The sequence below is a fragment of the Scatophagus argus genome, chromosome 6 (assembly GCF_020382885.2).
Source record: "Scatophagus argus isolate fScaArg1 chromosome 6, fScaArg1.pri, whole genome shotgun sequence".
Taxonomy (NCBI): Eukaryota; Metazoa; Chordata; class Actinopteri; family Scatophagidae; genus Scatophagus; species Scatophagus argus.
Window position 1 is genome coordinate 14,931,939 of NC_058498.1, and position 12,826 is coordinate 14,944,764.

The 12,826-nt window shown below is 41.2% G+C and overlaps 2 protein-coding genes across 3 annotated transcripts in view; both read right to left on the minus strand.

The window, feature by feature from the left end:
- Window position 1: 1 nt before the first annotated feature.
- Window positions 2–3,432, minus strand: odf3l2b (outer dense fiber of sperm tails 3-like 2b). Of its 2 annotated transcripts, XM_046391046.1 has the most exons (5): window positions 2,410–3,432; window positions 2,212–2,317; window positions 1,382–1,492; window positions 795–908; window positions 2–493 (listed from the first exon to the last, which is right to left on the minus strand). In XM_046391046.1, exons 2-5 carry the CDS (start codon window positions 2,249–2,251, stop codon window positions 6–8), a joined length of 753 nt encoding a protein of 250 aa, XP_046247002.1. In that variant the 5' UTR covers window positions 2,252–2,317; window positions 2,410–3,432; the 3' UTR covers window positions 2–5. The 2 variants fall into 2 exon arrangements, with proteins under 2 accessions (XP_046247002.1, XP_046247001.1); XM_046391045.1 differs by having other exon boundaries at window positions 2,212–3,432.
- A 644-nt stretch (window positions 3,433–4,076) lies between these two features.
- cpamd8 (C3 and PZP like alpha-2-macroglobulin domain containing 8) overlaps window positions 4,077–12,826 on the minus strand; it is a 43,296-nt gene continuing 34,546 nt past the window's right edge. Inside the window, exons 38-44 of the mRNA XM_046392034.1 lie at window positions 10,929–11,003; window positions 10,592–10,697; window positions 10,268–10,378; window positions 9,979–10,191; window positions 8,427–8,501; window positions 6,120–6,321; window positions 4,077–5,144 (exon numbers count right to left, since the gene is read on the minus strand). Of these exons, the coding sequence (XP_046247990.1) occupies window position 5,144; window positions 6,120–6,321; window positions 8,427–8,501; window positions 9,979–10,191; window positions 10,268–10,378; window positions 10,592–10,697; window positions 10,929–11,003 (783 nt within the window). The 3' untranslated portion in view covers window positions 4,077–5,143. The remainder of the gene's footprint in view (window positions 5,145–6,119; window positions 6,322–8,426; window positions 8,502–9,978; window positions 10,192–10,267; window positions 10,379–10,591; window positions 10,698–10,928; window positions 11,004–12,826) is intronic.

Genomic DNA, 12,826 nt, shown 5'->3' on the forward strand with positions numbered 1-12,826 from the left:
GATGTTCAGTCGGAAACACTGACGACTAGTGGAGTAACAAATTCTGAGTGTCTGATGCCCAGGGAGTAGGCTGGAGCCCGAGCCTTGTGAACTGTCACTCTCTCTGGGTTGTAAGTTCCAGGGCCAGGTTTCTTAGTGGCATCTCTGGGCAAGTTGTGACGTCCAAGCATGGAAAATGCTGGCTGTCGTGGCAGATAAACATTTGGGTCTGTACTATTGTACCTGCAAGGCCCTGGCGTCTTGGCTAAATCCACAGATGGCCCCCCTGTGCTGAAACTACCTGACATTGTGTAACTTGCGCTGGCTGACTTGTTTGGGACTCGAGGGCCCATGAGCGGAGGGAGGCAGTATTTGTTGGGAGCTGGTACTGAGTCGATGCCTCTGTAGTGTGTACGAGAGCCCATTGTGTAGGATGGGAGTCTGCGCTGGAGGTTGCATGCTGGGGCTTTTTCTGGGCTGTAGGCACCCGGTCCAGGTGTCTGGAAAAGCTCCTCTAGTGAACAGAAAAACAGTTGAATAATACAAATAATACAAACCATCAACACCACATGTCAAAGTGTGTAGATTTAGTGGAGTTCAGACTCAGTTGTAACAGCTGACACTGGATCTTCAGAAGCAGTGTCAGCAACAGGTGTTGTTGTACAAAGATTCATCCTTTCACAATAACGGAGCTTGGTTTTAATTTAAAATGTGGTATTACAATATGGAAATGAATACACAAGACACTCAAAATAGCATTGATTTGCTAAATAACATTAATAACACTCATTTTACTATTATGAATTTGAACTCACTCTCCGCTTTCATTCGGCCCAACATCGAGTATGCAGGAGTGCCATCCCTTCCAAATCGAGTGATTTTTGCATCAATATGATATTTAGGTCCTGGACTTGAGTCAACACAGTACACTGCAGGGAAAGTAAACATTTATTATCGCTTTACTGCAAAGGCTCTTCTGTCACTGATCTTGCAAAATACAAATACAAACTTGCTAGATGAATAAGAGGTGAGAAACACCTACAGAATTATGAGGTGTTGTCTCCCCCTAGTGACTATAATTTGACATTACACCACTTAAGCTCTAAACTCCTCAAACCTAGCTTATGATATATTTGAGGAGATTATTATGTTAGTAAATTATTCTGAAAAGATAAATGCATTAATAATTGTAAGTATGTACCTATGTTACCTATAAAAAGCTACTGCTATATTTCTGTTTGTATCTGTTGTGCTGTTTTATTCTTAGATATGATGAGATTTATGGCTTTAACCAGGACAATATCAAAGCATTTAATCGCATGAATAATAAATGTTTCCAATGTAGCCACGTAGCTCAGCTATGTGATAATCTATAAGTTAGACAAAGAGATAAAGGACTCACTATTGTCACTCATCCTGCCATGGAAAGAAAAGGCAGGGCTAGTTGGCTTGGTGAAGTCATGGCCAATAAATCCAACGGTGGGTGGAAGCCCATAACGCCCCGGTCCTGGCCCTAGAGACAGGAGGAAATATCACACACATACACATTATATACGAGGAAATACATTTGTATTGCACTAATAACACATGCAGTAGGGGACGTTTCAAGTGGCCACAGTTTTTCTGTAGCTCTCGGCTTCTGCAATTCATGCAAGCAGCCGAGCATCTGCAGCTATTTGTGCAATAGAAAAATTGGCATCAGCTGGTGTGTCATTAGTATGTACTGTCCATTAATTTGTAAAAATATAGAATTTTGCTTAATTCTGGATAACTATGATCTCTTATTTGACCATCTGATAAACTCTAATATGAGAGGCTGCTACTGCATTAGGCCCTCGTCATCATTCTGCTCATAGACTTCATACCTGGCAGTAAAGTAGCCTGACGATGACCGATTGTTGATCTATCATGTACACTGGGCCAGACAAAGAGCTAGCAAGCAGGGGACAGCACACATCAAGACATATCCTAGGGCAATTCATTACGTCAGCACGCAAGTGTTCAGAGGCATGTGCACAGATAGAGCAAGCAGGAGCATTTTTCACAGAATGAAGCGAGTCCTGGCAGGTCTGCACGCTGAGAAATCCTTTACTTTGCTAAAGCCAGTGCTCCACCTTTAAAATGCTGAAATGACCAAAAGTGACCAACTGGAACATAGCTACTGATATTGCTACTTTACAGGGGATGTATAGGTTTCTACACCTGAGTAACTTTTGTGCTTTTTAAACTTACCTTTTTCTCTTCCTGCAATTACTGGGTATTTTTTCTCCATTAGACTCGACTCTGTAGAAGAGACAAGTACCTCAGGAATCCCTCAGTGTAGCAATATTCACACAGCCTGTCAATCACAAGAACAAAAGGCAGGTTAAAGAAACAATGACTGACAATTCTAAAATCATTAACAAATAAACAAACAAACATTCAAGGCACCTTTCCACTGGTTATTCCCCCTTTCAACCAGAACTGTGGCAGGCTGCATAGTTTGAATTTCAGTCTTCAGAGGAGTACCTTACTCCTTATGTCCATTCTGGTGGTGTTTCACCTGAGTCAGATAAAGTATTATTTCTCCTGGGTCCAGCATCACTGTTTCCCTGGCTGACAGTGAAACTCAGAACCTTGCATGATCCAGAATCAATCCCTAATTTCCCCTGAAACCAATCAGGAAACCTGAGACGTATAATACATATCAAGGTGTCAACAGCAGAGCGCACTCTACACTGGATAGGCTTTTATCTATCTGCCTGTTTGTCCCTTTGTCCAAAAGCTCCATCTGTGGTGGCTTGGACAGGTGAATAGCCCTTCCTCCACAGAGGTGGATGTATAGGTGCACTCAGCTGGTACTGAGGAACAATGTCATCACTCCGATTCACTCTCATGTAACGCTACCTCCCCCTGCAAACCGTGAAACCAAGATCCCCCTCTCCCTCCTTTCTCTTTTCACTCTTTCTGTTCATTGCTGTGTGGAGACGCAATATCACTCTTCAGCCATGCACAAGGTTTCCACAGAGACTGTTGTGGACAGTTTACTGCAGTCTGCTCCCCTGCACTGCTGGGGACCTGCTTATCGCAACTACAGGGACATTTTTTCCATTTAGACTGGAGGAGTAAATCCTGCAGCAACTGCTCAGAGCTTAGAAGGTTTCTGTGAAGTTTCATAAGTTTTACCTCCAGTTTGAGTACAATACTGCCTTGACACTGCAGTGTTGTACACATTTTCTAACCCCAAACACGCTTTCATTAAGCCCTAACACAGATGCAAGGTCAGTTGCAGTGCAGCACACCTGGAGCAGTTACAGGGTGTTTACTTTCATTTGGTAGACCCCATTGAAGTACCAATGTACAATCCTCTGGTTTCTCATCTTTAACTTAAGGCCAAACTGATTACCCAGACGCAGTTGCAGTTTAGCCCTCTTTGATCTCCTCTAATGCCAGTGATAATATGCAGTTGGGATTTGATGGACTCATTTAAAGGCTTGAACTGCCTGAGGCCACAGTAATTGAGAGGGTCGACAAGTGACATGTGCAGAAAACAAACATTAAACTTTAACAGGCTCTAACTCTCTCATGGGCTGCTGCTTTGGTAACCTGAATCTGTTGTTAGCAGTTACATAAACGCATACGGCGCATGTTCAAACTTAAGAGATGTATTCTGTGTGTACAAAGCTCATACACACATGTACATGCTTTCTGTCTCTAACACGGAAGGATGTCAGGGATCAGAGAGTCAGTTAGCAAAGCAAAGGCGCCTCTGAAGCAACACGGCTGTAATACACCTCACTACCGACAGGAAATTATCTCCAGACCTAACAAGCCTTTCAAAGGAAATGGAGCAACACAGCTTTTATAAACAACTGGACTGCAGCTTCTCTTTACAAGTAGAGCAGAAACAAACACTGTGCTAAATCTGCAGAGGTTGTATCTTCTAACAAGGTATTTCTGTCCTGCAGTTGTAAAGGCTCAAACTAAAACAGAAGTAGGAATAGCAGACTCAAACCCCCATGTAACCCCCATGAATGGACACATGAAAAGTCTTGTTCGCTCATTAACCACAGCAGCAAAACCTGAGAGTGTAAAGGCGACAAAACCAAAATCTTGGATTGTATACAAATTTTTATTCTTGTTTGTTTTAAAAAGCACAATATTTCATATGAATAGGGGTTACATTTAATCAAATTTGGTACATTTACAGGAATTCAAAACTTCATTCTTAATTTTTAAGTTGACTGCTTCACGAATCAAAATTTAACAAAAACAAAATAGCTTATGAACTGTACAATCAAATCTCAAGGTAGGTAAGGTGAAAGGTGACTCGGGATGATGGTTCCAGAAACATTTGGACTGGCATGGCCCTGTGGACCAGAAGTCAAAAGATGCATTTGAGTCTGTCAGACCTTTGTTGCATCGCTCTTCTTCTCTTTCCTGATGTTTCCTGTATCTCTACTGTGCTGTCTAATTGAGGCAAAAAGTCCAAGAAAAATCTTAAAAACGAAAAACATTTGAGCTTATGTTTCTGTAAAGCATATGGTTAGCATATGTCTTTTTCAAGCAGGATACCAGCACAGGAATTTCATGAAACATTTCAATAACTGGGTTAAAGCTTGCTATGAAAGAAAAAAAAAGCCTTTGACAGCACATATCTTTTGTTTGAACTCAAAGAACCACAAGGGCAATAAGAAGACTGCATGGGCGAGCAATGACAAAAACAATAAAAATGATATGACCTCTAGCTACAAATAAATACCACAGATAGAAAATATAACAAAATATTTTGTTTAAAGTCAGGTGTAATTACAAACATAAATACTTGATTATTTCTTCTAGTGATTATAACGGCAATACAGTGAATAACAAAGACGCTATGGTGCCTATTGGTGACAAGGAGTCTGGAGGAAGAAAAAAATAAGGTCTGGAGGACACTAGCTTAAGAGCAGTCATACACAGTGGTATCCAAGCACACACGCAAATGTATAAATGCATCCACGCAGACACCATTCAGAAACACGTATAACATACACTCTCACACAAAGTCACACTCTCATTCTCCAGATTCCACCGTCTCTTCCCTTCAGGCTGAGCAAGTCCCAAGTCTTTCTTCTTTCCATTCACTTGCATATTCACAAAAAATGTACAATTTGGAGGCGGGTATGGCTTCACTCTAAGCGTTTCTGTGAAGGACAAGAAAACATGACACATTTTCATTGTAAGATCATCCCAGACACTGAACCATATAAATGTGTAGTCAGAACCTTGTAATTGTAATTTCCCAGTAACGCGACTAACAAAGGATTATCTTATCTTAATTATCATGGACAATACTTCATAGCTGCAAATGATGCAGTGAAATAGCTTTTCATATGGGAGATTAATCCTCAGGTTATTTTCAGATTCACTATAACTTATTCTCAATATAAGTGTGATTCTAGATTTTTTTGTATTGTTAACAAGTCCCATAAAAAGATGGTGTGTAACTTATTTCATTACAGACACTTCACTGAGCCACACTGCTGCACTAAGTGATGTTACTTCATTATAATGAACATGGGGATTGTTTATTTTGCGTTGATCCCACATACACTGTTGTAAATTAGAGGACTGCAACTAATAATATTTTCATTATCTATTATTATTATCAAAAAATTGTAAAAAATGCTCATCACAATTTCACAGAGCTCAAAGTGATGTCTTCAAACTGCTTCTTTTGCAAAGCCAACAGCCCAAAAATCAATTACCAAAATATCTAATCAAACAATCAATAAATGTATTGATTCATGTCTGAAAATAGTCCTCAACAAATGCCTGCTTTACTCTTGTTTGACCGATGTTTGCTAAAAACCATAGTGACCTGTGTTTTTACAACATAAATGAGCAATTTTTAATATATTAAACCGTATTAGTGACCCATTCTGAAAGATTTACTTCAATAGAAAAGAATCAGGGTGAGGCTGAACGCTAAAGACAGGACTGGGAGCTCAGCAGGTATTGAGAGACAGACCCATGCATTGTCGCTTTTGGTCTTTTCGTGGGATTTGTTGACAATAAGAAATGTATAAAACAACTTTTGCATTTGCCTTTAATCTCTACACAAAAACACACTAGGAACAGCCAGAGATTCAGAAATCCTAATTGTGACCATTGCTCACCATCGCTCAGGTGTGTTTTTTGTGTCCAGTGTGGATATCTGGGTATCTGCCGGCAGGAGCACCTTCTGCTCTACATCCCCTCCACCTTCAGGGAGGTCAAAATGGTCCCCTCCCTCTGCATCAGCAAGGAAAGGCTCAGAATCAGGGTCGTATTCATAGGAGTAGTAGGACACCTCTGCCATGGACCCCTGCTCCTCTTCACCTAAAAAGATTAGTGAGATGAAAAAGAACACACAAAACAAATGAGAGTGGGTTAGAGACCACACCTTGACAAGGCAACCATTGACTGTTGATCACAATATCAGATATGCGATGAAGAACTTGAGTTAAGAAAAACTGTCATTGCGAATGTTTTACAAAGTACAAAATACATTCAACTCGTTTGTTAGATCTCAATAATACACATGATGCTTTTTGGTGAGAGACACTGAATCTAAACAGGAGTTTTGTTTGTTAACAAGAAATCTCCACAGAGCACCTTTAATATTCTGTACATCTGCAGCTACTGCAGCAATATGGGGTATTACTGCAGCAATACCCCATCACAGGCAGTAGGTGTCTCTCTCTACTTTAAATATTGTATTCTCACATACTGTGCTTTTTAAAATAAGGTTAGAGCTTTACTACACGCTTATTTTGCTATGAGTACCTACTATGAGTCCACCATAATCAATTTGTGGTGCACAATGGACTTTATGGTGAGGTCTGAAAACACAGTCGTGTACATGAAAACAATATGTAAATACTTGATTCTTTGAAGTGGGTAATTGAAATCTCACATGGCCTGCACGTATGTGAATCCATTAAACTGTATGTTGGCCTCTGGTGCGAGCTCACTAATAAGACAAGTCTGCACAGGCAAGCTAATTCCAGAGCTTCAGCTTCCTCCGCTGTTCCAGTGGAAACTGTCATTTCCTTGGCAGCGCCCGCCTTCACCTATTACACTCTCAGTGCACTTAGTGGGCATGTCGTCAACATTCTAATGGTTTACAATGACAGTGTTTTTACAGTACTTATTCAATCTAATCATCCCAGGGTTATTATATTGTAGCTGAGTGTGCATGAGTGTGTGAGGGCAAATATGCCTGTGTGAGCATGCAATACGTGTATGCGTGAATATAGAGATATACATGTGTGTGTGTGTGTGTATGTGAATGAGAGAGAGTGCGTAACAGCATTCCTGTGGTGAGTGTGAAGTGTTAGCTTTTGTACTAAGGAGGCCTTTGACTGAGAGCTTTGTGAGCTGCAGCTACCGGGAGCTGCAGGCTGGGAAACAAGTCAGTGCAGGCTGTAGGCACACACACACACACACATACACACACACACACACACACCTGTACACAACTCAAACATTCATATAGGCAGACCTTCTGGTTACATGTCAGTAGTAGCTCACATGTTATCAAATGAAATCCATGCACTCACAGTGTGCATGTACATCATGTTCACTTCTGCAGCTTGTGAATGACTGACCACAGTGCCTTTTTATGTTTTCGTTGCCAAATGTAACACAGCTACATTCTCCCTCCACAAGCAGCCAGACATCCTATCAGAAATTCTCTGGCTGCGTCTCTGGAAGTGGCAGCTTATCTGAGTTCATGGCACAACAACAATCAGGCCTACAGTGTGAAACCTATCCACCTATTTATCACCCCAATTGCAGACATGATGTGGTGGCAGGGGAATGTGCTGCCACAAACGGCACCAAAGTATCTACTTTCTTCTTCTCATCCTTTCTCCCCTTCTACCTTGCTCTTTTTTTCTCTTTTGTCTTTCATCTCATTTCCCGCTCATCCCTCTTTGATTGTCTTTCTTCGCTTTTTTTTTCGTGGTTGTACTTCCCCCCATGAACCCTTTCATCTATTTGTCTCTCACTCTTTCTTCTTCCTGCCCTTTTCAACTCCCATCTCCACATTACAAAAGAAAACAGAATTTACTGAAAATGGTATATGTTTATGACGGTCAATTTTGTGACTATGATGCTTTGCTGACATAGAAGCACAGATTGACCTAAAATGGATGGAGAATCAGATTAATCAAAACTGTAGTATTCAGACAGCTGATATCAGCTATGCTGACTCTTGAATCATGTACATAAACACACGGATAACAGGCAGATAATCATGTAAAGGAGTAAAACCACTGTAAGCTGGAAATATATATGGTAGTGCTGCCTCTGCAGCTGGCCTAAGATGAGGAAGGGTTGAAGAGGCAAGAGAAAGGTGAAATGTAGAAATTGTTAGGTAGGAGCATAAGGGGGAGATATGAGATTCAAAGCTGTGTATGTGTATGGAAAGGTGAAGCTACCTGTGTGTACAGGCACTGAGGGTTGCTCAGTTTCTTGGCTTGTTATTGGTTGCCTGTCCTCCACTGTGGTCTCCACTGGAAATACAAACACACACATTAGATTATTCACATTTATGTGGCTGCCACAGCACCTAAAAACACTAGTAATGAATTCAACAGAGTTTCAGAGTTGCATAATCTAAATACTGCCCAGAAGCATTATCCACCCCACTGAGCAACACTTTTTGGCAAAACAGATGTACACTCAGTCTCAACAGAGGCCTGCATTAAAATCTTTCCAAAAATAGCAGGGGCCAAACCATAGCCAGAGGGGCTGTGTGTGGAAACAAATTGTATCTTTTTCCTTTTCCAAACAGGGAAATGGTGGCATGAATCTCCCCCCATGCAACCATACACAAACAAACAAGGTCAGGGAGCTTGAAACAAAAATACGATTCTTTTGATAATCTACAGCATGAACCACTTGGCACAAACGAAGGTCTTTTCCCACCAAAGTTTTGTCTATGCCTTTTCCCAATCTGCTCCACAACATGAAGGCTCCTTTGTTGTTGGGCTGTGCGTCGGAAAGGAATGTGACAAGGATTTCAAAGGGCTGGACAAAAGCACTCTGTCATTTGGAGAGAGCCCTGTAATACAGCAAAGAGTGAGAGAGGGGGTGGTGGTGGTGGGGATGGGGGTGGGGTGTTGCGGCGGGTAGCTCTCTTCAGAAAACTCATCCAGTAATCAGCTGAACACCTGAACAGCTGTTTCTACAGCTCAGATCGTGGCGCGCGCACACACACACAGTAGTATAGAGTATAGACAAACTGTCATGTGCATGCAAACATACAGATGCATGCACAATGGACATGTGGACTATTGCACTGAGCTACACAAAGCTAACTGCCTGCATCCGATAAAATACACTAGTGTCACAGAGTTCTATAAATGAACACTGTACAGTTGATACAGGTTTGGATAGAACAACTACTTCCTGCTCTGAGACCTAATCTTCCAAATTTCACTGAAGCACACAGCAAGATATGACGTTACGATGTTTTGAACTTAATGTAGACATCCCGGCAATTAATTCTGCACAAGTTTAGTGATGTTAGCATGACAATCAGCCTGAACTGTTTCCCTCCAATCACTTTGTTCACAATAGCCACTTTCTTATTTTGTTTTGCTCTAATCAATCAGTAGGGAGTGACGTATATGTTATCTTCTCATCTTCTGGTGACTTAAGAATTGTTTCTGTATGCGGACTTAAAACAACTTGTACAGCCGTGTGAATCTCGTCCACTCTTGCCGCAAATTATCTCTCAATTTTTTCGGTGAATGTAGCTAAATAGTAAGCTAACTATGCAAGAAGATGACCCCCGCCGTCCTCCCCAACCTTTCATAATCCTGGCTACTAAGCTCTGATTGGTTGACTTTTTCTTCAGTGGGCAGACTGCTTCGTTGAGCAAATCTGAGATGAAGGTCTGGAACCAAGTTACAGTAGTGAGTGAATTATGGAGTCTGACTGTTGTAAGTCTGAAGCCCAGATTATATGCGATGATAGAGCTCTTACTGTGAGGACACTGGGACAGCGGAACCTGCTTGATGCGCGTCCCATTTCGACAGGCAAACACCTCCATCTGACACTGGTTCTGGTAGAGCTGCCCGTCGGAGCCACAAACTGGCTCCCCGTCATAACCGCAGTCTCTATAGCAAGTGCAGCGTTCAAACTGTTCCTCCTCCAAACAGCCAAACACATTGTTGCACTGGTTTGCCTGCACAAAACCTGCAGAAAAATGGGTTTTTAAGATGCTGATGGAAGTGGGGTGTCTGTGAATAGCATGGCGTAGCATGAGTCTCACCTATCCATTGATTGGTTGAGCTTTCCACCTCATTGCAAGTGGGTCCATCGCACAGTTCCCGTGCTAGTGGACTGCTCTCGCTAACGTTGTAGAACCGGGTGGCCTCGAAGGCTGCATGACAAGCACAGACCCACACCAGCACGTTCACACATCCACACACACAAAACAATGATAACGGTCACCATAACTAGGTCATAAACTTAAAAAAAAAAGAACCCATTTCCACAAAAAAGAAGGTACTTCATAAATCATGGTGACTTAGATGGTTTTCCTGCTCTGTAACTCTTTAAAGAGCAGTACTTAAAATATTCATCAGAAGCACACCTGGTTCGTAGTAGTCATAGATCTTGACCGGAACAGGTGCTGTCTTGCCCACAATATATTCCCTGACAGCTTGAAAGGCCACACACGTCATACACTGGCTGGGGATCTATGAAGGTGTGACAAACCCAGAAAAAAACACATGTACAAAAACACTTAGAAAAGCATAGAAATGCAGAGAAATACAAAACACACTTAGACACACAGAGGAAGTTTTCCCAAATCCAATGCAAACACTGGTGAGTAATCCTCCCCTTATCAGCTATCATCATACACACAGTATTCTTTGACAAGTGAAAAGCCCAATGGACACCACAAGAGAGATTTGGATTAAACTCACCTCATCAAAGTAGAACAATACTTTTCTCCCATTTAGCTCATATCTCTTCAGACCAACTCGCTTGTCCATCAGCAGCTATGGAGAAACACAAGAAAATCAGTCAGTATGTAAGGAAGCTCACAACACAACTGGAATCAAGCAAACCTCTTCATGCATGTTGTTTATGTCCTTTGTAAAGCACTCTAGTGGGAAATATATATTTTTTAAAATACATCTGTGATGCCCCTTAGTAGTTTCTAGCATTACTCTGTAAAAACCTGGTGCTGCAAACTAGCATACTATGTAACATGCCAACAATTTCTTTAACAAGAAATGAGTTTCATACAGCACAATGAATTAACAAAATTGGAAAATTAAGCTACACATATCTCTCTCTCATGCATCATATCTATTTGGATGCAGTAAATGCTATGGCAGATGCTGATAAAACAAATGCAGACTTTATGCTTCAACTGATTAGCAACTGTTCATTTGATCTTAACATCAATGGACAACAAATAGTCATGAAAATGGATATAAATAATAATCAGCACCACGGGGGACTGGACAGCTCCATCTCATGTTGACTAGGGGTTACTATATACTCAGATGAAGTATCGCCTGCAAAATATATGGGTGTTGCTAAAATAAACCTGGGTTACCATGTCCTAATGGTCCTACAACACTCACATATATAAAAATGGACAATGCATCTTTGCTTCCTCCCACCGCACAAAAGTGAAGCCAAAATATAACAGATAAGCGCACTGTCATCTTGCTCTGGTGAGGTCATTTGGAGCCAGAGTCTTCATAGTATTGATCTGGCAGCGGAGCTGTGGGATCGATTTTCTGCCTTTATACCAATCTGACCCAATCGAGAGCAGCGCTCAGCTGTCAATCATGATGTTTCACCCCCTTATCATAGCACCAAATAACTAATTAAAATCAAACTTATCAGAAATGTGAACACTTGAACACATATCAGCATGATAAAGACTTCCTAAATGACAGAAATAATCAGAAAGGTTTTTAATTTGACCAATGTCTTATCTGCTACCATGGAGGAGGAGGGAGTTACGACCTATACTAGAGCCTGCCACCAGGGGGCGATTGAGATGTTTTGGCTTCACTTTTGGGGAGCTCTCATATCGCCCATCTTTATATACAGTCAGTGTTTTATAAGTGATTTGGATGTGTTGAGAAGAAATAGCCCTTGCACAATCCGGAATCTGAGTGGTCATAAATCATTGTCAGTTCAGTCGAGATAACTACATCACTTCCTCGTTAAAAGCGTATTAAAAGACAGCGAAAACCACAGAAACAACCATGATGTGATAAATATCGCAAACATGTAATAAGTGAGCTATTGACCTGATAAACAGTGTTTGTATCTGAAAGGTTTTGTACTGAACAAAATATTAACAGCTTGAACTAGCAACAGACAGAACTTAATAATGTTACTAAACTGAAGACAGCCAGAACTGTTGTTATACAGTGCAATGGTATGAATGTGTTCACTTAATGTTGCATGCACTTAAGCGAATTTGAACAGAGGTGTGATTGCTTAGCTTGGACAACAAGTGAACAAACTGCATAATCAAGGTCTACAACCTTAAACTGAACTGAATGGAACAACTGAAATCAGCAAAGTGATTCATAACTCACACTTTTAGTACAGTGTCCTGACCACCCAACTGCCAGCGGCCACGTGGTCTGGATTTGAATGTGCTCTGTGGGGCACAACCGGAATGCAAACCATATGTACATGTGCAACATGTAACATGACATGATGGCAGGGGTGGAAAAAATACAAGTCACCAATCACAGACTCCGCTATACATATTAGTCGAAGTCAACAAGGGATCCGACCTTTCTTCTTGAATCGCCTGATCAATGTTTATACACAGAGAGAGTTTCAG

What these genes read in the sequence shown, in the direction of transcription:
- odf3l2b (XM_046391046.1), bottom strand. Translation starts at nt 2,251, where the DNA reads ATGGAGAAAAAATACCCAGTAATTGCAGGAAGAGAAAAAG. An exon ending in TGGCAGGATGAGTGACAATA is followed by an intron (nt 909 to 1,381) that starts GTGAGTCCTTTA and finishes CTTTCCCTGCAG; the next exon opens with TGTACTGTGTTGACTCAAGT. An exon ending in GGGCCGAATGAAAGCGGAGA is followed by an intron (nt 494 to 794) that starts GTGAGTTCAAAT and finishes TCTGTTCACTAG; the next exon opens with AGGAGCTTTTCCAGACACCT.